The sequence below is a fragment of the Anarhichas minor genome, unplaced genomic scaffold (assembly GCF_050575085.1).
Source record: "Anarhichas minor isolate MPS153535 unplaced genomic scaffold, ASM5057508v1 ptg000045l, whole genome shotgun sequence".
Taxonomy (NCBI): Eukaryota; Metazoa; Chordata; class Actinopteri; order Perciformes; family Anarhichadidae; genus Anarhichas; species Anarhichas minor.
The window spans coordinates 6800414-6827697 of record NW_027466491.1 but is presented as its reverse complement, the minus strand read 5'-3'; the positions used below and the strand labels follow the sequence as shown (position 1 = coordinate 6827697).

Sequence of the window (27284 nt, the reverse complement as noted above, 5' to 3'; positions counted from 1 at the left end):
GGTCGGGGACATTGATGCAGCGACCACTACAGAGAGGAGGAGCATGCCATCTCTCTATATAAGGCCTGAAAGCCTGTCCCTCCTGGATCTGTCACCTCTCCTCCCCCACTGAGATTTCCAAACCGTATCCCAGTGCACTCCTCATCTCCCATCACTCTGGTCCGAGGGCTTCCAGAGCTTTCTTCTTCTTCTACCGTCATCTCTCTCCCTCCTGGACGAGAGGGCTACCGCGTCTTACCTGGCCTCCTGTAGAGTCGCATTACTCTGAAGGCACTTGCCAACCTAACCTGCAAACCTGCACCTTTTGACTCCTTGACGCTTTTTATTTTCTTGGGACGCGGCTCAAGATGCCAGAGCCCACAAAGAAAGGTAGGAGTTGTTGCCTCCAGCATGTGACAGCCAAAATCCATAATTAGCCTATTGCAGGTTTTAATTAATGTGACAGCAAAAGTAAGTTTAAAGTATTTTTTGTTATTTTTTTATGATTGGCTTGCTGTATTTATATCTATTGTCATTGTTTGAGGAAAGTTAGGGGACTCCATCACTTTATGGCTCGCCTGCCAGCTCGTTCATAGGAATCCTCAAAGTGACTTTGACGGTGGTTTTGTATTACTAATGCATGCATGTTTCTACCGTCGCGGGGAACAGGAGAATATTTGAGGTTTATGAGCAGATACTATTGTCGCCTGGGGTGGGCATAGTAGATTGCTCTGTGTGATCCAGCTGGAGAAAGACACGATGATAAAGCGCAGCGTAGGAATGGCAATGAGCGCCGAGACTGACACAAGCAAAGACCTGTGAGGGATGATGCAACTGGAGTGAGGGCCTCGCTGTATGAGGATAAATAATAACCTAATTGTGTTTGTCTTTGTGATGATTGATGGGAGCCGAACCGTCAGACCTGCCCCCTGCCCGGTATTCGACTCCTTATTCAACCACACAGCATCCTGTGCCCTCGTCTACACACCACAACGTCACTCATCTGTACCATCATGTCCATCAACATTCCCTTTAAATCCCCTCTTGTCCGTCATTAGGATATGGTATTACTCCCACCCTCCCCATTAGCCCAGCTCTTTTGGGGGTCCGCCATCGACCCAGACATGCCCATGTAGAGGGAATGGGACATTTTGTTTGGATCTTTGGAAGCCTTCCTGATGAGAGACGATACAAGTGTTTAATAAACGTGTTATCCTCCAGGGGACCGTTGATCTGTCTGTGGTTGTTCCTGACACCTCGGGCATGATTTGCACATAGACACTAAGTCCTGAAAGAGGGATTCTTCCTCTGTTGCTCTTTCTGAAGTTTCTACCTTTTCTTTAACCATGTTTAAGTTTTTCTTTATCAGAACCAACAGTCTATGGATAGAGGGTGGCATATTCAGTATAGATTATAAACCCCTTTGAGGAAAATCTGGGATTTTGTGCTATATGAATTAAATTGGCTCGAACATTCTACCTTTTGGACAGTGGGCATTGCACTTTCAAGATTGGGTTCAAGGCCGCTCTTTTACTTTCATTGACGCATTTGGGGAGATCACAACTTTTGACAGCCAGCTGCAAGCTCCAGAATCCCATTTCTCACATCTAAATCTTATCCTAATCTCTTGGTGGTGCAAGAAAGAGTAGACGTTCCCCAAAGCTAGAGGAAACCAAGATCCTGAAATGATGTGAAGCTCAGCTTGGCCTTCATCTAGATGCTCCATTGCATTGTGCACAGTTGCCCTTACAGTGTTCTTCCACAGCCATAAACATCCTTGATCCCCTCAGAGACAAAGCTGAGGGGAAATAGAGGCAGCAGATTCCAGTCGGCCACAAACACTACCCATAAATAGCTGCGTAGCCAAGAGCAGCAGTTAAATGAGAGTAGAAAAGTATTGTTCTCTAAATGAGTCTGAACAGCTGAAGAGGAGAAGGCCAGCGCTGTTGTTTTAGACACCCCACTCTCAAGCCTTTAAAAAGTCCAAACCAGAGATGACGGACTGGCTGAGTTGCCCGCAGATCTCTTGGGACCTGGATTCTTGTCCCTGGAATAGTTCAGAATGAGCGCACTTTTAATCCCCACCCCTTGTTCCCTGCCATCTCCCCTTCACAGCCACCAAACCCCTCCTCTCCTCGTCCTGTGCCACACGCCAAAACAGACATCTCCCTGCCGCCCTCAGTTCAGGTGGGATCGCTCAGAGGTCAGACACCTCCCCAATAAACCTCTGACCCTGTGCCCAGAGTCCTTACAGTGCTGTCCTCAGCTGCCACTCAGTTTAGGGTTTCAGTCGTGAACTCTCCCTGAAGTTCATCACTCTCCCTGGGCTCTGTCTTCTGACAACGTGCTTTGTGTTACCGAATACCACTTCATAAATCAAACCCTTGGTAAGATACAGGGGAAAAAGCCTGTCAACAGCTAATTGCTGCCCAAGTACAGTGCTCATCTCTCCTCAGACTCTTAAAGTCTCATGGAAGCTCCTCTTATCTTACCAGAGTTAAAATAAACCCCACAACCGCAGCAAGGGTAAACAGTATAATTAATGGCAGTGTATTAAATCAATACAGGTCATTATTTGGAAGAATGAAGCTGCCGACAGTTTGGCTCACATCGGAGTCTGTATGAGCCCTTCTGTCTGCACGCCAGCAGGGGCAACAGCTGAAAATACCTGCAGCCCTGTCAGCTGCACTGGGAGTCCTCAGAGGTGAAATAAAACCTTTCTCCACTCTCATTATCCCAATGTAGATGAGACAGAGCGCGGTGATGTGACCCTGCAGGATTGTGGCCCGCTGGCCAGCGATGCATTGTTTTGAAGTGAGGTGGGGAGCGCGGCTAATTTTGACGAGGAATGCTCAGAGGGAATCGTTACAATTGGACGGATAAGAGCAATGGCTAAGAGGCAATGGGAGGAAAATAGCTGTTAAAAATGGTGCATAGTCAGTGGACATACATGGGTTGCAGTATTCATAGACTGGGTAAAAGGCTGGTATTGTTCACAGCTTTTTGGGGAGTAAGTGGGACACTTAATGTCAAGAAAAATGGGTTTGATTATGGAAATTTCATTGCTCTCTATTTTTTGGATATGTGTTTTGGATAAGATCTTTATGGCTGCAAATGCAAAAAACAATTATCGAACGCTGGCTCGAATTTGACACCATAAACTATTTGCGCTCCATGGAAAAATATTCATATACCCTTTAACTAAAGAAAGACAAGGTTTAAAATAATCTATTTTAGGAAACTGACACTGATTCAGGGTCTTTTTAACCAATATCATTTTAATATTAAAGGGATACTAAATCCCTGTTTAACGGGATGTGTGACGGCAACAAAGCCGTTGTCACTCTAAATATGTATATGTGAACATTGCCACTGCATTGTCTTAGCACAGGTAGTATTGGCAAAGTAATTTGTTGTTAGGTTAGCCCGCAACAGGCTACAACATAAACAATAAAAGGATGGAGGCCTCACCTTAAGTACAGTAAGCCTGAGTAGTTGCTACACCTGTTCCCGTCGTCCACTCGACTGAGTGTTGGTCCAGTCTCTGAGGTCCTTCTCTCGTTTAGACAACCGTGCACTGAGCTCATTTAGGTTAGGTTTTGATTTATAGTTCGGTGTTGGATTTTACCTGAAGACTAAACAGACGCTACAGGGTGCTTTGTGCGTCGACATCAGACGCCGAGGGGCGTGACAAAGCATCGGTATTTGACGCCATGTGAATGAGAACAAGCTGGTACTGGAGAACCTCTGATGGCTCTTCATCTTCATTTTAACCCTGTCATTGCATGCCAAGCATGTATGGATGCTTTGATCTGTTGAGGCCAAGGAGCTAGTCATCCGGGAGGAGGAGGATTCGGCTTGGTAGTGAATGGATATCAATAAAATCAGTCAATGTGCACAAACGGAAAGACATTCCTGAGTGATTAGGACATGCAGCGAGACATCTCGTTATCATGTTTGGTACTGATGTGTTTCGTTTTTCTTTCATTTTCTTTTAGATGAGACGCCAAATGGCCAGCCAAAAGGTGAGTGAACGGCGATAGACATCTAATCTCCCCCTGTCACCTCACAGTGTAGCAGATTGTAGCTGCACAAAGTACAGTATGCACAACAACAGACATATATAGTCATCAAAAGAAGGGTAGTTGCACAGGTGAAAGAAGGACAAAGTGAAGGAACCCAAGAGAATACCTCTGTGTACATGTCAAACACCAACCTTTGTCCTCACCAAGATGTTCCGGCACTGAGCCCACACACACGTAACATAATATTCGACGCTCTGAAATTGGCTTGAATGTGCAAACACAGTCACATAGGAGCGTAAATGTGCAGCCAATAGTCGGCAGTATAGACGTGCTGCTGTGCTCTAGCGCGATCTGTGGCAACGGCCAAGCTGTCAGTATCTCTGACATTCCTCTCGCCAGCCAGCTGATCCCTCTCTGTTGATTCAGCTGCCGCTCCCGCCGCCCCATGTGAGCAAGGTGCCGGCATGCAACTGGCTTTCTGCCGCCGCTGAGGTTTGACCTTGGAGCTGCAGCATCTTGAGGCTCAAACTCGGTCGGGAGGGGTGGAGAGCTCAGTGTACATAAAAATGTTCCTGGGTTAATTCAGGATTTGTCAGATAATAATTTCTCAATATGACAATAATGAATAATTTAACACATGAACATATAAATGTAGGGTTTATGTGCATTTCATGATCCAATGACGCCTTTTTCATTGCCAATACATGCGGGCCTTATCTCAAATAGATTATGAAAACAGTTGTAAAATGCATATAAATACTACCTGATGATGCATGACACTGCCAGTGGGTGTTGTGGTGATGCTACAACACTCACTGCCTACACCATAAATAAGGCCTCTGAAGCAAAACCACCACAACACCTCGATGGAGGTATAAAAGTATGATTCTGCCTAAGTACTATTTTAACGTTTTTGTAATGTGCATTTCAATTGTGAACCTCATTGATGTTTGTATAATCCTAATCCTGACATATTAACAGCACATTTTGTATATTTATAAGCAGGAAAATAGTCTTAGAAGTCGTTTTTTTTCCTGTGTTGTTTTACATGTGAGAATGGTGAAACAAAAATATGATTTATTGTGATAATGTGTGAATGACTACGTGCAGGCTGGTTGTGTGTTTTTATGTGTGTTTGTTTTGGTGTGTATGACTGAGAGAGGCATTGCAGATGCTGAAGCTTTTGTGCTTATAAAAAGCAGCTGTTCCATCCACCATTATATTTGTCACATGCTCAGAAAGTGTTGCCCCAGACAGTAACGGTGCCCTGCCCCTACCTGAGATTTCCCTGGAGATTTCTCCACCCCCAGGTGGGTAAACCCTGACGCCCCCTTCACTTCCCCCCCAGAGTTCTTTTGCACATCACCTTCACATCACGTGTTTTCGTTTGGTGTGTGCGATCACGTTTTTCTGAGAGTCCTGAAACTGTACTTTTCTTGTGTATGTATGATTGCTCAACATGCTGTATGTTTACACAATACGTTAATTAGGTTAGCTTAGCTGTAAGAGCACAACCGCACTCGCTGTGCACATATCCACGTGCCTGCACTGCTCTACCTGCATTTGCCTTGACGCTTGGTGCTGACAGTATCTCGTGCTGTGGCTGTCTTTGTGTTGGTGCAACTGTGTGACATACTGAGTCATCAACAAAGGAGGGAGAGAGGGATTGGGGAAATTGGGTTTTACTGACTCTGGCCAGCTTACGATATAATACAAGCAATCAGATCCTTACATGCCATATGAGTCAGTAAATCACTCCTTCCTTGATCACTTTACAGTATAAGATATGCAATGACCAGATAGTTGCTCCACTGGTGCAACTGATTATAACATGAGACACGATGGCCATATTTGTGCTCTGTATATTCTACTAGATGTACTCTATTCATATACAATATGAATTGATTTAGTTGAATTTGAATGACCGATTTGGGTTGTTCTTTTAGCCATATTAGCAGCATGGCTCTATGGGAGGCAATGTCAGTCCACCATTTTGGTCCAGACTGAAATATCTCAACAACTATTGGATGGATTTCCATGAAATGTTGTGCAGACATTCATTGTACAAAGAGAATGAATCCTGCTGACTTTGGGAGAATTTTTTGTTTATGACCATTAATACCAATGGTTTTCCCATCAGCTGTACGTTGGTGCTAATTAGCAAACAGTAACATGCTAACATGCAAAATTAAGATGGTGCACATGCAAAACATACCAGCTGAACGTCTGCAAGTTAGCATTCTGGCGTTAGCATTTAGCTCAAGGAGCAGCTGTGTGTCTAAACCTCACAGAGCCATCAGCATGGTCGTAAAATCTACCTTCATTACTCAAATGTCACCAATTAATATAAGGGCTATCTGGTCATTAGCTATTTATACCCGCCTTGTTTGAGCAAGCATTATTTTGCAAGGCTACACCGGTGGTTGTGCCCGATGCTTGCTGCTCCAGCTTGGCGCTTTGTCTGCTGTACAGAAGCAGTAGCAGAGGGGAAAGAGCCAGTAGAGACTGATGGGAAGAAACCAGAGGCCACAGAGCCTGAGCCTTTACAGGCTGTGGTGGCTCAGGAGCCGAGCCCCATCGAGAATGGCTCAAACCAACCACAGCCTGGTGGGGTCGGGGTAAAAGAGCAAACAGAGTCCGGTAAATCTGCTATAAAAGAAGAGGGCCCTTGCTCCCCCCCACCAACTGGTAAGTACGACTTTTAAAGTTGAGTGATTCCCATTTCTCTCTCCAATGCATGGTTAACCCCCTAGCTCTTTCACTTAAAATGCAAACAAGTCCTGAAAGTCCTACTAGTCGTTTCAGTTGCACACTACATGGCTCAGCAGCATGGCAAAGTGATCTGAAACCTAGATTTAGTCTCAGTTGAAAGGTAATAGATTACCTTCACTTCCCAGAAAGCATTGGACTTCACTTGGTTGGATCAATTGATAATTTGCTTTTAAAACAGTGCTCTAATTCCTACATGGCTTTAAATGCATGCAGACAAAGTAAAAAAAGATATATATATGCAACTCGGTGCAGAGTTTTCAGATGTCTAAAGTAATCAGAACTAATGTATACTAATAAATACGGACTAGATTAAACACCTAAAATGGAAAACTGAAGGTGATGCAAATTGTGTACAAGGTGAGTCATGAAACTCTTTCTTCTATAATCCAGAACCATGAATAGACAAACACACACACTAAATATAGTGCTCAATACCAACCAGCCGGCTGGTTTTTAATTGTGTATCTACAGGTAAGTTGGAATTAATTGATTTTGAGAAGGAAAATACAGCTCGGGGGAAAATGCTGAGATTCTTTGAAGTTACACAGAATGTATTGCTTTTGTTGGCTTGGTCTTGAGCACCTTTTTTTTTTTGCAAATAGGGGTTGCATCTGCTGCTTTAAGGTTGATGTTTTTATGATACACTTGTGTATGTTTGCTGCGCTCCACGGTGAAAGAGAGCTTGTGCTTTTGTTTCGCCGGCTTGAGAAGCTGCAATAAGCATTCATGATCGCACATTGTTTTATCTGTGAGAGCTACAGCAGTTAGGGTCAAACCATCAGTTGATATTTTGGTCTCATTCTTCCTGTCCAAGAGCTGCATGTCATGCTCCATTCAGAGTCCTGTCTCGCATGTGATCGATGGCCTTGTTGGCCTGCCAGTCTTGTGTCTTTGTGGCCTGCCAGTGAGGGTTGTGGAGCTTTTTGATAGGTGGGTCTATTTGTCAATGACACCTTTATTGCAGATGATGATGCTGCTGCAGCCACTACCCCATCCCCAGCACCCAAAGCAGGTTGGTATCCTTAACAGCCCTTACCTCAGATCAACTCCAATCACCTCACAAGTATTTTTTGGGAAAAGCACTGAAGTGCTCTCGCTGAGTCATAGGATACTAGTTTATTTGTTGGGCCACTATACTGTGGCGATCTAAGAATAGCAAAATTAAGTGTAAAATTCATCCAACAATTTGTTTTCTGGCGAGTGATGTGCCTTTCTGCTTTGCAGGTTAGTGTTTTAATCTTAAATTACAAAAAAACATCGGCTCAAATCTCTGCAACTCCGCAATTCAAACGGTAGACAAATTTACAGATTTTCATGTCAAATCTGTAAATATTCCGATGTATGTCCATGCACTGACATACATGTAGTAAATGTGTGATTTTTACATGCAAAATAATCCAACAAGCATATCAACCTTTATTTACTCATCTGAAATAAAGGTATAGAAGTATGATATTTCACATGTATATTATACATACAAAATACATTAATGGTTGCTAAATGTGTATATGCATATCAGTACACTTGCACATTACTCTGCAATACATTAAAATATCGTCTACTAAAAGGGAATGCTGTTGATGTTCAACTTTTGAATGTGTTCCAGATATTAGTGAACATTGCTATATTTCTTTTGTTGTAATTATTATGCAGTAACAAATAGCTAATGTTACATTTTAAACTTTTCTGGGCATTGGCATTCCCTTTTTTGTGGATACACATACTTTCTCATTTATTTTACTTTTGTAAAATACATTTGGGAAATTTATTTACTTGCTGTCTTATCAATATCTTGTCTGTCTAACCAAAACTAGTTAGCAAGCAGTGAAGCATGTATTTAGCCTAGCATAAAGACTGGATGCATGAGCAGGGGAATTTAAAAACAAATAAAAAATAAAATACAGCCAAGAACTTTAAAGCTGTCTTCGTCATGTTTTATTTTGTTATAGCTCGTGGCGGTTGTCAAAAAGGCACCTTCTTCTTCTTCTTTTTCTTCTTCTTCTTCTTCTTCTTCTTCTTCTTCTTCTTCTTCTTCTTCTTCTTCTTCTTCTTCTTCTTCTTCTTCTTCTTCTTCTTTCGGGGACAGTTGTCAATCATGACGTCACACCCCCTTAGCATCGAATAACTAATTAAAACTTGTCCCAAAAAAACAACACTTGAGCATACATCAGTCTGATAAGAACTACCAAAAATTACAGAAACCTTCCTTTGGAAAAATGTATTTGACGAGTACTTTGATTTCTATTAGGCTAAACTAGGCTCAACGCTGTGCTACTACTGTAAGTTTACTTAACGTACAAACGTTGGTAAGGTGGCAAATAAGTTAATCTTAAGGCTTGTGTAAAAGTGTAAAAAGCTTTTCAATGGAAAACTTGCAGCAGCTAGTTAAACACACCCTTATTTAAACACAATATTCATCAATCCGCCTACAATAGATGAGTTTATCCTCACTAATTTCAATCATAACTGTTCTTTTTTTCACAGAGGACGCCAATTCACTCAAGAAACTCTCAATTGAGCTGCCTAGTAAGATCCCTCTGTTAAATCCCACTATTTTAGTTCCTCTGAAACCCGTAGCCGACTCTAAATCAGATTACCCTCTGTCTGAATGAAGGAAAAGTGTTAGAGACATGTTTATTTTTAGATATTTTGTGTGTCTGGAAGTAAACGTTTCAATATAAGACGGTGAAAATGTTCAGAAAACCTCTGCTAACATATTAACATACATCCATTAATACAAATTATGTTTCTTTTTTTGATAATTCGACTTCTGAAGTGTTATATGAACATGTTTGTTTTTTGTTTGTTTGTCTGAACACATAAATTGCCATTTATGTGTTCTGGTCATAACAGTCAGATCTACGTTTTGCGATCAGTAATCAAAACAAAGCATGTCATTGATTTTTTTTCAGACCTTTGAATCAGAATCCCTCAGGTCAACGCTTGCTAATCCGTAGTTGCTTGTTGCTTTTACTTTTGATGAGTGTGTGCTTGCTTCAGTGGACTTTACAGTAATATTCCTTACAATATGCTGTAAATTTCTCTCTGTCTTTGTTTAGATGATAGCGTTCCAGCCGCGGGGAGAAAAGACTCAGGTAATACAGTGGTAGCCAAAAAAATTCTAATATGGAAATTATACCCTTGTTTTCATACACAAGAGGAAGATCGGCATCAAGAAATTGAGATTGTGTCTCAACCATTTTCCTGTTTTCCGTCACAGCCGGTCAAATGGAAGCTTGTTAGCGGTTTAGTGTTATCCAGGTTAATTTGTCTTAACAATATGGTGTGCAACTTGAATAAGGTTGTTTTCCCGTCAATCTGTCCGCCATCACTGCATGTAGGACATGATGGGGCTTTTGGAAAATGAAATCTTTTTCATTAGCATCAGGATAAAGGATTGAAAAGTAGCAGACAATATTTGACAGATCATTTTGTCAATGGTGAACTTGCATAACATGTAAAGACGGGCCCAGGATACAAACTGTATGGCAACAGTGTGATTCATCCACATTCAGACCTCCCATTACAAAGAAGACTGGAGAATCAGGATGATGAAAATGTCCCTTAAATGTGGCCTGTTGTGCTTATCGGACACCCTTTCTATGTTTCATGTTGTCTGTTTCATGCTTTCAATGTTGCAAAGAGCTTACATTCTGCTGCTGAATGACAAGTGATGGCTGAAAGTGAGAAAATCTGTCTGTATTACTCTCCTCTGGTAAGACTAAAATGTTCAGATCAAAAGTGAAAGGTAGGTGTATGAAATCTTGAAATGTACTGCTATATGTTTTCCTTGCACAATGACGATGGAGAGCATTGTGTCATGTACAGTATGTGTTTCTCCTGGCTGACCAGTGTGGTCTCTGGGAGACGGCCAGGGCCCAGATGACCTGGAAAAGCCCGTTATCAGCCCACCGCAGTCCACCCTGATGTTAGAGAGTCCCCAAAGTGCTGTTATCCCTGTGGGTGAGTGATAGCGCAGCAAAGAGGAGATGAAGATGGTAAAAGACATCGAATTCGATATTAAGATTTGTATGAAGGTGATACATTGATTTCTCTAAGACTTAAGGAAATAGTTACACATTTTGGGAACTTCGCTTATTTGCTTTCTTGCCATAGTTTTATATTTTATTAAACTTTTAGTGTGACATTTATGGTTTATTGACTGGATTGTTGGACACCTCTTTCTCTGCGATCACATTGTATTTTTCTGTGTCTTAAGGTGGAGACATCACCTTTGTTGCCAAGGTTGAGGCCAAAGATCTCCTCCGCAAACCCACGGTCAAGTGGTTTAAAGGAAAATGGATGGATCTAGCTAGCAAGACAGGAAAGCACTTACAGCTGAAAGAAACCTTTGACCGACTGACCAAGGTACTGTACAGCCAGGCCCCCACCTGTCCCAGCTCCTACGTGAGCACCACCTCACAGTAAGCGCTGTTAAACCAATTCTTATATATCACTCCCTGGCAGATGCACACATTTGAGATGCACATCATCAAGGCCAAAGACAACTATGCTGGAAGCTACAGGTGTGAAGTCAGCTACAAGGACAAGTTTGACAGCTGTTCCTTTGACTTGGAAGTTAAAGGTTTGTTAAAGCATCAAGGAGCATTACTATATTCTAATGTGTTAACAAAATACAGTCTAGCATATGTGTTGTTGCTGTCTTACAGAAGCTGAACAGGGCTCACAGAATTTTGATATTCGATCAGCTTTCAAAAGAAGGTAACGAAAGAACTGTCAACAGCAACCATTATGAATTCAGTATGCAACAGTACAGTATTTATTCCAGGAAATAGGATCAATACTGATAACTGCCCCTGAAAAGTGAAGAAAACAACAAGTGCAATAAACAGTTCACCTTCTAGTGATATTATTGTACCACATTTAAGTGTGACAAGATGGTTGTAATGATGTCATTAACCTTTCTCGAAGGTAATTACAACTCAACCTGCCGACACAATGTGTAATTGAAGGCCAACTCTTGCATTTTACATCTCCCTCCAAACAATGTGTCTGGAAAGCAATGCAAAGCATCCCAGTTTTACAATGTTGCCACGCTCTGGCAATATTGCCTGGGACCGCTCTTAAAATGCCTTACACAAAACACCCTGTTTCAAACTTTTATCTGGAAAATAAAAATAAAGTGGTTTTGTGTAAGCATTAGTCGTGTGTTAGCTTGGAGCTAATGCATCGATTGAGACTTTGCTTTGTGTTGCTCTTTTAGCATTGTTTTATAGTGCCTGTAACTGTTTCAACTCTGATTGAATCTGTATTAATCTCTCCTTGTTAACAACAGCAGTGAAGGACAAGAGGATGCAGGGGAGCTTGACTTTAGTGCTCTTCTTAAACATAGGTGAGAATCAAATCCCGACCCAGACTTTGTCTTTTTCAGTATTTTTTACTTTGATTTGTATTGGGCTACTGTATCAGTGGCACGTACATTTCTTCAGATGATACACTATGCTTTACCAGAGGTTTTCAAAGTCTGACACTGAGGGCCCGCATTCAAACAAAATTGAGACAACTGCGCAACATCCCCCTCTAATGTCAAAAAATATTGATAGTGCAACATGAAAAAAGTTAATCTCAATGGATTTAAGTCAGTCATATCATTAGTCTTTGTTTTACGTCGACTTGAGAGACAATCGTGCTTCATCTCAGTTATTGGTATTTAGTTGTATTTAGCCGATATTTGTTAACGTTTTGGCACCATTGAAAGTATTCTGTAGTAGCTATTAGTTCCTGTTTGCCAAATATAACTGGAATACTTTGAGGATGTAAAGCTGTAATGATTCTCAGGCATATTCTGGAGTTAAGGAGCGTCTTTATTCTATGACTCATAAGCTGATTTATGGACGTTTAAATGTTGAGATCATTTTATCCCCTGTAAGTGCACATCACGCTAAATCTAAAAATATGTGCATCGCGTCTGTTTAGTGAGATTTGACTGAGTTATGACTCGTGCAGATTTTGGGATGCGCCCTCACAGTTTGAAAACCTCTGGTTCACCAAAGCTACAGTAGTGGCTGCATTTCTCAGATGATACAGTGCAACGTGAAGTGTAAGTACAACCAGTCCTAGGCAGGGACACACTTCACCAGTGAAATTATACATTTATTTTGGGCTTGTCTCTTCTTCTCCCCTACATATTCAGAAATCAAAGGTTAGTAGAGAGAAAATCATAGGTTTTAAAACGATTAGACCTTACTGCGGGTGAGTACTGTAATCCTGTAGAGTCCCCAGCATGACGTGTAGCTCTAGGAATTGGACGAGCAAGAGTGTTGGCCTCCTGTAGTAAGGTAACACTTCATTTGAAGGCAGCATTCCTAACCGCTCTGTCAGCAATCAGTAATGATGGAAATGGGCCTTGCATCATAAACACTCTGAGGTGACCGCTCTTCAACGAGTCGTGAAGTCAAACGCCACGTTCATGAGGCAGTGTGCGCCGTTTTGGATCATTATTGATGTGCTCGTGGGCCAATGAGAAATGATGCTGTAGAATAGTGTTATCTCTACATTGTCGTTTTATTTCAACTTAAAAAAAATATAGAGATATACCGCCATGTTTATTTCAGCTTTCTTCGTAATTGCCTGAAAATAAACAGATGAGAGGTACAAACATAGAATGGAATAATATTTGTCGCTATTCACCTCCAATCTTTCAGACATTTTCGGAAAATGTCTATGAAAGAAAGGGCTGTCTGAATGTTCTTTATGTAAACTAATGAATACACAAACATGTCCAGAACGTTGTGTTTACTAACGTGGATCTCACAAATCTAACCTCCTCGATGTCATTATCTAACAGCGTCGGAGCATCTCTGAACACTCAAACCGACAACAAACAAAGGGATGGGCCAGTTCATGAGAGCAACATGAAAGATGTTAAAGTCATCATTTAAAATCTTTGTCGCAGGTTTCCCCGATATCCCTGCATGCTGCATATCATGTTATTACAAACAAAAGCGTTCAGCAGTTCAATAAGTTGTACGACAAACAAAAACTCTCCATTATTGATCTGCGTGTGCTTTTGTGTGCTAGTAAAATCCTTCAACCCTGATAAAAACTATTTTATCCAAACTAAAAGATCCCAACTCAAATTCCCTTCTTCATTCTGCTCCCATTTCATTTTTCCCAATGCATGGTAGAAACCCTAAAAAGCCTTTTTACAATCATTGTTGTGATTTCAATGGCAAACCTAAATCTTAGAATATTATAGAATAAGAACAAGAGTGTGAGATCAGTCAATCTCCCTTCACTGGTTTCCTCTTTCAGAAAAAACACATATATGATAGATGTTATAAATACTCTCGTTATTGCATTTAACTGAGTCACTGATCTCAGACTGATAGCTAGTGCTACGGAGATAAACGTTGGAAATTGCCACAGAACAGTAGCACAAAGTAGAACAGTAGAGAATAGAAACCTGCTTTGTGAGCCACAATGTGATCGATCACATTTTGGACATTGAGGACCTAACCAAGAGGTCAAGAGAAAACAAAACTCTAATAGACATGTTTATTTTTAGACTGTTTTCCAAACTTCTTTTTCTTTTTTGTCGCAGAGACCGAACAGCAAACTTACAGACATGATGGGGGGTCAAAAGGAGATGTTGCTTTGTATTAAGGGGTTAAAAAAAAGGATGGAAACCACTTGTTTAGAGGATAGATTCGTCTTCGAAGTTCCCTATAATAACTTCCTGGCATTTTATCAGACAATTTTCGGTTAGCTGTTAAGAAACTGTGCATTATTTTACCACACACACCCCAGCGATCGATCATGAGTCCTCCTGACTTGTGCTCCGTGGCTCCATTTTGACACTTTAGATTAAATCCCGTTGCATAGACTCGTGAATAATATTGTGCAGACACAATTAACCCTCCAATACTTTGACTCCAGAGCTGATAGCACTGGTAGACAGCTCACCATGCCCATCCCTTTGTGTGACATGTCCCGAGGAACGAAATAGGATATACAATCCTAAAAATGGCAGGGCAGGAACCAAGGAATGCATTAACCTAGTAAAATAAGCAGAAATTGTAAAGCTTAAGGGTGACCCTACATCTATTCTAGAGGTTAATGAGTAGTTCCTCAGGACACGTCGCAAACACCAGCCTCTGACTCGTGCCCTCACAACTTTCCCTCGTATCCGGCTCCACTAGGGAGGCGAAGGTGGATGACACTCCAGAGGTGGATGTGTGGGAGATCCTGAAGGGCGCCCGGCCAGATCAGTACGAGAAGATCGCCTTCATGTACGGCATCACGGATCTGAGGGGTCTGCTGAAGAGGATGAAGAAGATCCCAAGAGAGGAGAAGAAAAGCGAAGGTAAATCAGTTTCTTTCACAGATTTTGGATGTGCTCCTTTGATGAATATCAGTCTTCCTGTCTGGTTAAAGGGAATCCTGATATTGGCGTCTCTTTTACAACACTTATTTCATCTTTTTAAAGCTTTTACAAAGAAACTGGAACCGGCATATCAGGCGGATAAAGGTGGAAAGATTCGCTTGGTGGTCGATCTGGCCGACCCCACAGTTGACCTGAAGTGGTACAAGAACGGACAGGAAATCAGATCCTCTCCCAAGTACGTCACAACATTTTCCCTTCCCTCTCTTTCCGTGTCCTCTCGCCATCAACACGGCACAAATAAAACGCACGTTTTTTAAAAATGCGTTTTATTTGTGGCATTGCCTTTCTTCTTTCTGATATTATGTGTTTTCACATAATGTTTTGTCACCACTCAAAAGCACAATGGTTAGCATGTTTTACACCACACAGATGCAGTCTGTGTCCTCTTTTTACTAATTCACTTACTTACTTTATCTTGTGCCACAGAGACATACATTTTTACAAATAGAAATATATTAAAACCTAAATGTGGGTTAGTGATATAGTATTTATATTGTAACCTTACAGCATCTTCACTCACACACACATTAGGCTACGTTCACACTGCCAGCTTTAATGCTCAATTCAAATTTATTGCTCAGATCAGATTTTTTTTGTTTAGCTGTTATTATTTCTTAAATGTGGCCAATATTAGACTCCATCGGATATATATATATATATATATATAAGGCCCTAGAGCTACATCTGGAGGTAAATACAGTGTATGGTGTCAACTGTTGCCATTAACTAACTGTATATGTCCTCCTTTGTACAGGAAACAGGTGGTACCTCCTTTAGAGGTCTTTAACCAAGTGTGGCTTTGGAACAAATTTAATAGATGCTGAATCACATAGTAAATAAATTTAAATAAAGATCATGTACTTTAACAGGCCATTACCACTATAGCCTTAACAACAACAATGCAATTATTATGTAGCCGTCATGATTTAGTTTCAAATCTATGACTGAAAGGACTGGAGAGGACATGGTTTTACGTGTTTAGCAGGTTTTTTAGTGTAACAGGTATTTATTTATTAAATGTGAAGACTTGGGTGAAATAATACTAGACACAGTGAAACTTATTCTTGACCTTGGAAATAGTGGTTTGACAAAACCTATTGTTATACAACCCTTTAAAAGGTAATAAAAAGCTACATTTTTAAAGCTGCTATAATAAATATTGTATGACAATAACTTTTTTTCACTGCCTCCAGTTAGCCAGAAATCATTTAACGATGTTTTAAGATCAACCACTGAAACTTAATAACATGTTTTTGTTCCTTCATTAAATGTTCTTAATCTTATGTGTCTTGAAATATATAATAATGACAAAATGTATATCTCATAACAGGGTAACATGTATATCTCATAATAGGGTGTAATACCAAATCGAGTGAAAATGATTCTGCAACTAATAGGGTTTGTTTATAGCATTTTAGAGTATATATTAGGATTACAGACTTGTAAACTAAATAAACACTATGCCTAACCTTGCATTCATTAGCTGAGACCTGTAATCAAAGCCATGCAAAGTTAAAGCCATTTGGGAGGTTATTGCTGTTTTCTGGTTTTGGTCTCCTGTTGCATTTTCTCCAGGGCTCCCTGTTCAGAAGATTCACTTTAAAAAACACACTCTCTCTCTCTTTTGACACTATTTGCCGACTACATAAACCCGTCCAAGCATGTTGTCTCTCTGTCTTTGTCTGTCTTTCTATCTGTGTGTCATATCATTACGCTCTTTCCTGTCTGCCATAATCACCTACTGTACACACCCTGTGCTCCGGCCCTATTCTGGCTCCACTGCTGACCTTAAGTCAAAGGAAGTAAGTCCATCCGTCCAGTCGGTTCTCTCTTCTCCATGTCAGTGCTTTGGTGTGATCCCGCCCCTCTGTCCAACCTGACTCTTGGGTTTGTGAAGTGCACTTGATGCATGTTGAATAATGATGTTGTTTATTGTGTCAACACTGTTGTACATTTTGATTTTAACAATGATTTTTGGATTCTGCAGCCAACTTTGCCTTTCCTTCCCTTAATTTCTTGTAATAAAATCCCTTCATATTGTACATTGTCTGGTATATTGACTCATACGTAGTGTTGGTGATCAGTGATGTGACTAATGGACTTTCTTTTTAGGTATATTTTTGAGATGAAGGGCACACAAAGGATTATGGTTATCAACAACTGCTCCTTGAATGATGACGCAGCATATTCTGTAGCTGCAGGAGACGAAAGATGCTCAACAGAGCTGTTTGTCAAAGGTATCTCGACCTGTTCACCTTTATATAACTTATAAAGAACTGTATATATCATACGATATGTTGCAGATCGGTCAGTGTATGAATCAGAAAGAAATGTGTCGTTTTTCCTCTCTTGCGTTAAAGAGTTGCCAGTGAAGATAGTTAAAAAGATTGAGGCTGTGAAGACCACAGTGAATGAGAGGATTGAGCTGGAGTGCGAGGTGTCAGAAGAAGGTGCTCAAGTCAAATGGTGAGACTCATTTTAAGATTTAATTTGTCAAAAAATTACAAATCAAACTCAAACTGGACCGCTCTGTGGCCGGCCACTGGTTTGTCAGAAGAAAGGATAATGGAAATATGAAATATGTTTTTTAACCTCAACAAACTCACGTACAATGACTTTCTGACTGGATGCATTGTGGGTCGTGTAGTCATTAAAGGACATTAGCACTAACAGTCCTTTGACCATGACGTGTGTGAATGCGACATATTTTCAAACGCTTCTTCCTCCTTCAGGATGAAGAATGGTGTTGAGGTTCCAACAGGAGTGCGCTCCAGATACCGAGTTAAGTGCGAAGGAACAAAACACTTCTTGGTGATAGATGACGCCTCCAGGGAGGACACTGGGTCCTACTCCATCATGGCTACCGGCGGCACATCTGAGGCGCATGTACAGGTTGACTGTATGTAGCATCCAAGCCTTGTTCACAATGTCTGTGTCTTTGCATGTTTTTTAAAGGAATCAGTATTAATAATGTGCTCCATTCTGTTCTACACCTGTCTCATATTTTTAATTAGTGAAACCGCTGAAGGTGTTCCAGGACCTTAAGGATATAACAGTGTTGCTCGGTCAGCCCATCAACCTGCACTGTGAGATTTACCCGGGCAACGTCCCCGGTCGCTGGTACAGGAATGGACAGCTGATCCAGCCCAATGACCGCATCAACATCTTACACAAAAATAAGTATGCGATCCATTTTGAACTCCGTTCAATCAAAACCAATTTCAAACAAACGCTGTCTAATGTCATTTTGGCTTTCCAGGTCTCATCGTCTTGAGATTGCGACCGGCTCCCTTCACGATGCAGGAGACTACACTTTTGTTCCGGAGGGATATTCACAGAGCCTCTCTGCCAAAATTCACATTATTGGTACACGACCTGTTCTTCATTGGACTGCGCAATTTTATATTTTGACATTATACTGAAAAAAAGCAGAATAACATATATGTTTATGGTGTAATTCAATTTTCTATAGACCCACCAAGGGTGCACTTGGAGAGCTTGAACTTCCCAGACAACACCGTGACAATTGTGGCGGGAAACAAACTTCGCTTGGAGATCCCCATCAGTGGAGAACCAGCACCCAGGGTGGTGTGGATGAAGGGAGAAAGGGTGAGCTTCAATCTATTTAGTGTTAAACTCTTTTAAATCATACGGCTGGCATTATTTTAATTTTTAATTTTAATTTTAATTTTGATAACAAATAAAAAAACAGGAAAATACTCCATACCAAAGTACTACCCTATCCTGTGTCTTGCATTCAGGCCTAAGCCTTTCATTTTTTAGAAAAAGCAGCTGTGCAGTAGGTTTTATCAAACGCTACTTAAACAGGAATAAACATGCATTAATGAGGACTATTTCAAGACTCAGATTAAAGCACATTAGGTGCTCTTTTGAGTATTTTCAGCAGCAGGACTGTGTATGTGGGATTGACTCAAAATAAACTACAGCGGCCTTGTTCACAGTATTGAATGAATGTATCACGCAGTGCAACAGAGAGGCAAATTTAGGTGTTTGGAGCTTTAAAATAGGAATAAGTTATATCAGGCTTCGGAGACATAAGTTATGAATCATAAATTATGAAATAAATAATAAAATTGTTGGTAATTTCATGGGATTTATTGATAATAACAAAATATTCCCAGCCTTTGATTTTTACTTCACATTAAAGGCTTACATGTAATTATTTTTCTGTCTCATTTGCTTTAGGTGATTCTTGAGTCGGGCCATCGCATCCGCGCTGAAACATCCGGCGACCACACCAGCCTGACAATTGACATCACGGAGCGGGAGGACACAGGCAACTACAAGATTGTCCTGCAGAATGAGGCCGGTGAAGCCACAGCCAGCGTCAAAATCAAGGTTGTAGGTAAGTGATCACAAAAACACAAAGGTAGAGAATTGCATATAAGTTTCTTCAATCCTTAACATGACGCTATGTTTTCTGCAGACATCCCTGACCCTCCAGAGGCTCCCTTGGTCCCACAGGTGGGCGGTGATTGGTGCTCAATGACATGGGATCCGCCAAAATATGATGGGAGTTCACCAATATTAGGTAAACGTCACTTATTACTTATTACAGCAGCTTAAATGTATGGGTAGGGGGTTAAATGACCAGCTTTCCGACCGTCCTCTAAAGGCTACTTCATCGAGAGAAAGAAGAAACAGAGCTCCAGATGGATGAGACTCAACTTTGACCTGATCAAAGAAACAGTATCCGAACCCAAGAAGATGATTGAAGGTGTGCCATATGAAGTGCGGATCTTTGCAGTCAATGCCATTGGTGTGTCCAAGCCCAGTGAACCATCCAAAGCCTTTACTCCCCTCGGTGAGTAGCCCAAATGTCTCCACTGAGCAGTCTAAACACTGGCCTGTGAGCTGTTACTGCCAATAAGCTGTTCGGGAAAGTATTACGAGAGGCTTCAGTTTATCTAACAACCGTTTCATGATAATGGAGGAACTTTCAAAGAGTGGGCCAGTGACATGTGCATGTGTGATCTGCCCTTGGTACCCCGGCGACGCAGCTGTTCCTCCCGATAGCCCACCATCCCAAGCATTCTGACAGTGACCTCCACTGGACATGCAGGAGCTTTAGAGGATATTAAATATGTCTTTATAATGGCTGCCAAATCATCTGCGGATTAGAGGTTTAGGAGATCAGGTCTGTCAGAGGGTTCAATAGGAGTTAAATGTGATTCAGAATACAAGAATAGATGGAAAGAGCAGGGACTAATGAGATCTGATATGCAGATTCAGAGCATACCAACCAGAGTGAGAGGTGCCTTTCTCACGTCTTCATGACTTGCCAAAATGGATGTTTTCCGATATTGGTCATTCCCATTGTTGGACTGTTGCTATGACTCTGATCTCTAAACCTCTCTTCTCCACTCAGCTGTGACCAGTGAGCCCACCATGCTGGTCGTGGACGATGTCACCGACACCACAGTGACCGTAAAGTGGCGTCCTCCTGAAACCATCGGAGCTGCCGGTCTGGACGGATACTTGATAGAGTATTGCATAGAAGGAAGTGAGACAACCTCAAATCTACTAAAAGCCACGACAGACTGTGTGATTTTTGTTCTGTTCCAGACAAAAGTTGACAATTATGAGAGAAACGGTGTGAAACCTTTTACCGTTAATCTAAACTATTGGTCCTAAATCACAATGTGATACACCAGCAGCCGATTTAGAGCTTATGCACCCCAAATATAGCTGTCGCATAGTTTGTCGTGGCCTTACATTGTTTGCACATGTTTGTCACAGCCCACAATACATTTCAGTGAATTTTTTATTCAGCTGGACTGATTTTTCCCTACAGCTGATGACTGGATAGTTTCCAACAATGAGCTGACAGAGAAGACCAAGTACACCATCACTGGGTTGACTCCAGGGACTAAAATTTTAGTTCGAGTCAAAGCCATCAACGCTGCCGGACCCAGCGCTCCACGGACCATTCAGCACTCTGTCCTGGTCAAAGAGGTTATTGGTGAGCTCTGAAAACTGCTGTGGAGTGTTTTGAACATGAACCTTTGTAACTTTCTGTTGCATGACTTTAGAGTTGATTGTTTTGAAGGAAAAGATTGAAACAAACATCAATATTGACACCTTATGGTCTGTTTCCTCCTCAGAACCACCCAAGATCCGCGTCCCCCGACACTTGAAGCAGACATACACTCGAAGAGTTGGAGAAGCAGTCAACCTCGTAGTGCCATTTATGGTATAGCAACCTCCCAATCGATCAATATCCGCTGTGTCTTTGAGCAGAATCATAAACTGTGTGTGTGATGTCTGCAGGGCAAACCCAGGCCGAAGGTCACCTGGCTGAAAGAGGGCACGGCAATAGACCCAACCCACGTCAGCATCCGCAACACAGACTGTGACAGCATAATCTTCATCCGTAAAGCGGAACGCAGCCACTCCGGAAAGTATGAGATGGCTGTGCAGGTTGAAAACCACGTGGACACGGCCATTCTTGACATACAAGTCGTAGGTGAGTGACGTTTTTAACAGCATCAAATTCTGTCTCCTGAAAAAAATGCCCTAAAAGATATTAAAAGTCTTCAATTTAATTGACAAATCTAAGTCTCTTCATTGCTGTCGACAGTAACAGTCACGATATTTTCTCTGATTGCTAGACCTACCCGGGCCTCCTCAGTGTGTGACCATTGAAGATGTTTGGGGAGGAAATGTGGCTCTGGTCTGGACTCCTCCAAAAGACAACGGCAACGCCCCGATAACAGGCTACACCATACAAAAGGCAGACTTGAAGACAATGGTGGGAGATCAATTTTACAAAATATACTAAACTGAAATTGCAAATGATCTGTAATAAATATTTACATTGACATGCTTCAATCTGCTTTTCAGGAATGGTACACATGCATTGAGCACTACCATCGCAGCTGCATCACCATCACAGAGCTGGTGGTAGGGAACGAGTACTTCTTCAGGATCTTCGCAGAGAACATGTGTGGCCCTAGCGATACTGCCACCCAAACCAAGAAAAGCGCAGTCATCGTCAAAGAAGGTAACAATGACTGCCATATTGGCAAATGTCAATGGTTACTAACAATTTCTGATGGGGGAAAATGCTTCCAAAGTCAGAACCTTGGAATAAATCACCTGCGTTTCACGTGTCAAAAATGTCAATAAAGTTGTCTTTTCATTTGCTGACTATTCTTTTCACAGCTGTTATCTGAAAGGTACTGTCAGTGATGTTTTCCACCTTAAAGCGAGTCTGAATTGATTTACAGACTCACTTTAAAATTTCAGGGGTCGGGCTAAGACTGACAGGCCCTTTAATAGAGATGTTGTAGACTCAGCCGATGATAAACAAAAAAATGTTGTCTTTCCCTCATCACTTAGGGAATTTCCCACATGATACCGCTCAGCGACAGTATCATGCGCAACCCCATTCCTTTACCCTTACCCCAACAGGCATGCAGCTGAAAACGCACGAGTTCAACGACCACGACTTCATGGAGGCGCCAAAGTTCACGCAGCCGCTGATCAACACTTGTGCTGTCGCCGGCTACAACGCTACTCTCAACTGTAGTGTCCGTGCCAACCCAAGGGTAAGTGCAGAACCACAGCAAGTTAGATGTGATAGTAAAGTGTTGGGTTACATTAGGAGCCGTCAGGGGGTGGGGAGTATTTGTAGTCCTTCAGGATCATGTTGTATTATAGCATTGATTCTCTTCCTAATGTGCCAAATGTGCTTGCTGCTGACGTTTCGGTTTTCTGACTGCAGGCCAATGTGATCTGGATGAAGAATAAGATAGCTATCCTCGACGACCCGCGCTACCGCATGTTTAGCAACCAGGGAGTATGTACTCTAGAGATCAGGAAGCCCAGCCCCTATGACGGCGGCATGTACACCTGCAAGGCCAGCAACAACCTGGGAGAGGCCCAAGTGGAATGCAAGCTGGAGGTCAAAGGTGAGTGTGGACCAGGATGGGAGCTCAGTGGGCCTTACTGGGAACCCGTCTGTATCTGAGTCTGGTTTCTCAAAGCCTTTCACCCTTCTTGTTTTATTTCTTCATTTTTACTGTGCCTTTGCTAAAAGAATAGTTTTTTCTTGATCTAAAAAAGAGAAACAGAAGAATCCTTTTGAATCAAAATCGTCACTGTCTTAGTATAAGGACGCAAAGGTGGCTTTGGGAAACCAACTCCACTGGAGTACTGTAGTGTTTGAACTTTGTCTGCAGTCTACCAAAGGGCTAACCACATAGGCGCTGGACATGTAAGTATCTGGATTGAGCTGCACCTGCTATTCATAAATTCATGGCTACGGTAGTGTGGAAGTCCTTCTGAAGTTCTTAGTAACTTTTAACTAGTTCCTGGTCATTTCCTAATCGGGTTGCACTATTAGAACTTAAGGAATAACTCAGCTGTAGTAGTAAAGACATTATTAATCTATAAATTGGCTGATAGGAAACATCCGTAGCTCCATCCAATCCAAAGCAATGAACTATGGAAACAGGAAGTCACTGTAGCATCACGAGCTGTCACATAACTGCCGAAAATAACAGCATTAGGAGGCCAAACCATACATTTAACTTACCTGCTTATCATAAGTAAATGTAGGTTAGTCTTTATTTATATATGCATATATGAATAAATATGAATGTCATGAGTTAGAAGTATTCAGTTTGTTTATAGTGTTATTTGAGTAGTTTTTGCAAAATGTAATTTCAGAGCATTTAAATCAAGTATCTGGTCACATGTGTGGACCATAGTATCTATTTTACTCTTGACTCTAAACCATGTATGTATAAAGAGAACTGGATTCAGCAGTGGAGATGGGCCCCCGTTCATTCCTATGAAAGTTAAAGTAGTTTTCATCGTCGCCAAACCTTGTAATTACACTTCTGGGTCTGTCATGTGATGCCATTGAGCCCAAAAATACTTTTTCCCATTGACTTACATTGGAAAAAGAGAAGTCTGTAAATCGGTTGAATCTTTTCTTTTTTCATTAGCAGAATCCAAAGTAAACTGCCGTTCAGGTGAGCGGGCTGAGACCGAGCGGCTGGGAAGATCTGGGTAATTTTATACCAGGCAGTTGAACTTCGGATTTCCTTGGTATAAAATTACCTGGATCTTCGGCCCATAGAGCAATAATTGCGCCAGTGTTTCCTTAAACCCCGCCTCCAAACCACCACACAAAAATAACTCTGGATTCTATTGGATGCTATTTAAGTTTTATACTGTGTTCATTTACCTATTTAAAAAAAGATCTGCAGAATTACAGATGTCCCTTTCACAATGCAAGTATATGGGGAAAAGTCATTTTTGGCATCACGTAATGGACCAAGAAGTTGTGATTACAAAGTTTGGCCACTATATCAAATTGGCCTCAAAGCCTGGTGAAAATATCAGGCTAACGTTGTCAGTAAGCTCAATTAGCTCACTGACAAAGTTACATTAATCTCTATGCAAGAACTATTTGTGTGGTGCAACCCATTATTTAATTTTCTCCACCAACTAATTGCTGTTTGAATTCATGAACAGTTGGTGCAACCGGCTCCTGGACACCATTTTCTAAATAGATACAAATAATCCGTTCATTTGTGTGCAGTGCACAGTGTGTCTGGTGACACATTTCCATCACCACCACATGTAGAGGTTTATCCCCCGTGTTCTCTATCCAGTCATCTTGTTCATCATCACAACAACACACAGTCTGTCACCAGTCGCACCTCAGTAGGCATAACATATAGAGCTGCGATGTTTTTGTGTTGTCTTAAACGATTCTCTATAGATTCCACTGTCCTCTTTATGCCACACAGTTAACTCCTCATATAAAAGAGTTCAGTAATAACTCAACAGTATTCCCTGGTGCACACATATAACTCCATGTTAACATTTTGTTAACCCCTCTTCTCTTCTCTCTCCCCCAGTCCAAACTCAAGAATTGTGAATGTATGTTCTCATATAAGGTAAGCTTTCATATGGTTTTGGCATATGAAGCTTATGTCATTCATTATGCATCTTCCAGGCTGCTTGTGTAACCTTGCTTTTCTCAGTCGGTGGGACTGTGGCAGCTTTTTCTTCCTCATGAAAGCAGGTGCCAGAGAAAGAACATGTGAAATCGGGCATTAATGAAACAAGGTTTGCATGACAACTCTTGCCAAATTATTCCTCGGTACTGCTTTGCTGGCTGAATTTTAACAGCCCTGTTTTGAATATTTTGAATTGATTGCCATAGTCGTTGGTGTGAAATGGAGTGAATTCAAAGACTACCTCTCATTTATTTTGTGCCACAGATAAGGTGAGTAATACATTTTGCAAACTTGCTAACCTTTGCCAAAGAATCCAGAGCTGGGAATGAATTTTATATTATGTTGACATGACGTCGACATGTTTTTTTTTTCTGCTGGTAATTAAAATCATACAGGATCCAAACAAAGCTTACTAACACTGGGTATTTTCCACGTTCTGAGTGATGAGTTGTGTATGACAGTTCCTGTTGTATCCCTTAGCTTACCGTGGTGGAAAGTAACATTTACTAAAGTACTGTAATTAAAGGGATATTTTGACATTTAGGGAAGTATGCTAATTTGATTTCTTGCAGATAAATGAGAAGATTGATACCACTCTCATGTCTTTCAATTAGATATGAAGCTACGGACAGTTAGCTTAGCTTAGCTTGGGATGCACCAATACTTATCTGATAGCAGGCCAATACTGACTCACATAGCTGGATGATGCTGATCTATTCAATTAAATTCTATATTTGTGTACTATATACATTATATGCTTATTTTTGTACTATATATTTTAACTCTATGACATTTATCTGTCTCTGCAGATTAAGATTTTAAATACAAAACATGTGATCAGCCTCTAAAATATGATGACGTGTTGTAGGTTTAATTGCCCAACAGTGTATAAATTAGTTAAAATGAGCTCCTCCTCAATGGTTGTTTTTACGCTAATTGATCTAAAAATCATAATCCAATAATTTAATATATATTTAAGTATACCACACTAAATGCTTACTTTTAATGTTTGCTATTTTAAGTACATTTGCCAATAAGTAAAATGTTTTATGCATTATTACGAGAATAAATTTGCACTGTGGTACGATAACAAACTTAAATATAGGATATATTTCCACCACTGTTAGCATATTGTGGATGACTAAAGACAGTGTACGCTTCATTAATCTGGAATTGTATTTCAGTGGTATCAACTGTGCTTCTGGTTCTGCAAGCCTGAGCAAACGCAGAGATTTACAAACTGAGTGTGCATTGCGAACATGAGCTATTCCGACCAGATTTCTTTCCTCCTCTCACTCTTTATCCAGTGGTTTGAACTCCTCTCTTCTGTGCATTCTGTTTGTTCTGTCAGCTTCTTGCTCTTCTCTTCCTCTTCTCCTTCCTCTTCTTCTCTCTGTTTTTCACTCTCCACTTCCACCTCCGCCTCTCCCGATAATATTATGAGTTTTTCCTCTCGTCCCTCAGGAGGCTTCACCTTCTACGAACTCATGCAACGCGGAGTGCCCCTAAACCTGATTGACAAGTACATGACCGAGAAGATTGTCGAGCAAGAGAAGTAGAAACCGGATAGAGTGCAATGAGACACTTAAGCTTTGCTGACATCTGCCGCTGATAGTGATCCTATTCTCTCACCTACTGAGGTCAGCGGCCTGAAGGTTGGATGGAGGGACGATGGAGGGATGGCGCGACTGATGGGGGAGTGTGGGGGGAGGGTTTACTGGTCTGTGGTGTGGCATGCTGTGTGCAAGTTTGGAGCTAATTACTATAGAAATATAAAAAGCCAGGTCACTTTTTTGTCCACCCTCTTGTGTTCCAAATACTGTGTCAGCTTAGATGCATGCCGGCAGTGTTTTGGTAGCTTTGATAAGTACATGTAGTGTGTAAAAAAAAAAAATAAAAAAAAAAACATATATAGCACAGTGACACACTTGCCGTATTTTACATGTTGATTCTTGTTGGGAGTGTTTGCTGAAGGTGATAATTTATTTCCGGGGTCTGAAAGAAGGGAAAAGGGAGTGTATAAACAATGTTTGGGTGTTTTTATTTCATGTCAGAATTTATATATGCGAGAAAAATATAAATAGACCAGAGTAATGTTGGATA

General features: G+C 41.2%; 1 protein-coding gene across 1 annotated transcript; it reads left to right on the top strand.

Annotated features, from left to right (window-relative positions):
- The first annotated feature begins 347 nt into the window (after positions 1-347).
- mybpc1 (myosin binding protein C1) lies at positions 348-26740 on the top strand. Its single transcript, XM_076111629.1, has 34 exons — positions 348-369; positions 3978-4004; positions 5243-5314; positions 6477-6692; positions 7741-7788; positions 9261-9302; positions 9836-9871; positions 10629-10739; positions 10996-11144; positions 11244-11361; positions 11447-11498; positions 12073-12129; positions 12931-12939; positions 14939-15102; positions 15226-15358; positions 16977-16985; positions 17296-17420; positions 17544-17649; positions 17916-18082; positions 18198-18363; positions 18443-18549; positions 18656-18792; positions 19390-19549; positions 19631-19735; positions 19820-20008; positions 20573-20707; positions 20999-21166; positions 21309-21397; positions 21475-21670; positions 21816-21955; positions 22048-22207; positions 22618-22754; positions 22931-23117; positions 26646-26740. The coding sequence occupies exons 1-34, from the start codon at positions 348-350 to the stop codon at positions 26738-26740; spliced, it is 3834 nt and encodes a 1277-aa protein (XP_075967744.1).
- Positions 26741-27284: the final 544 nt, after the last annotated feature.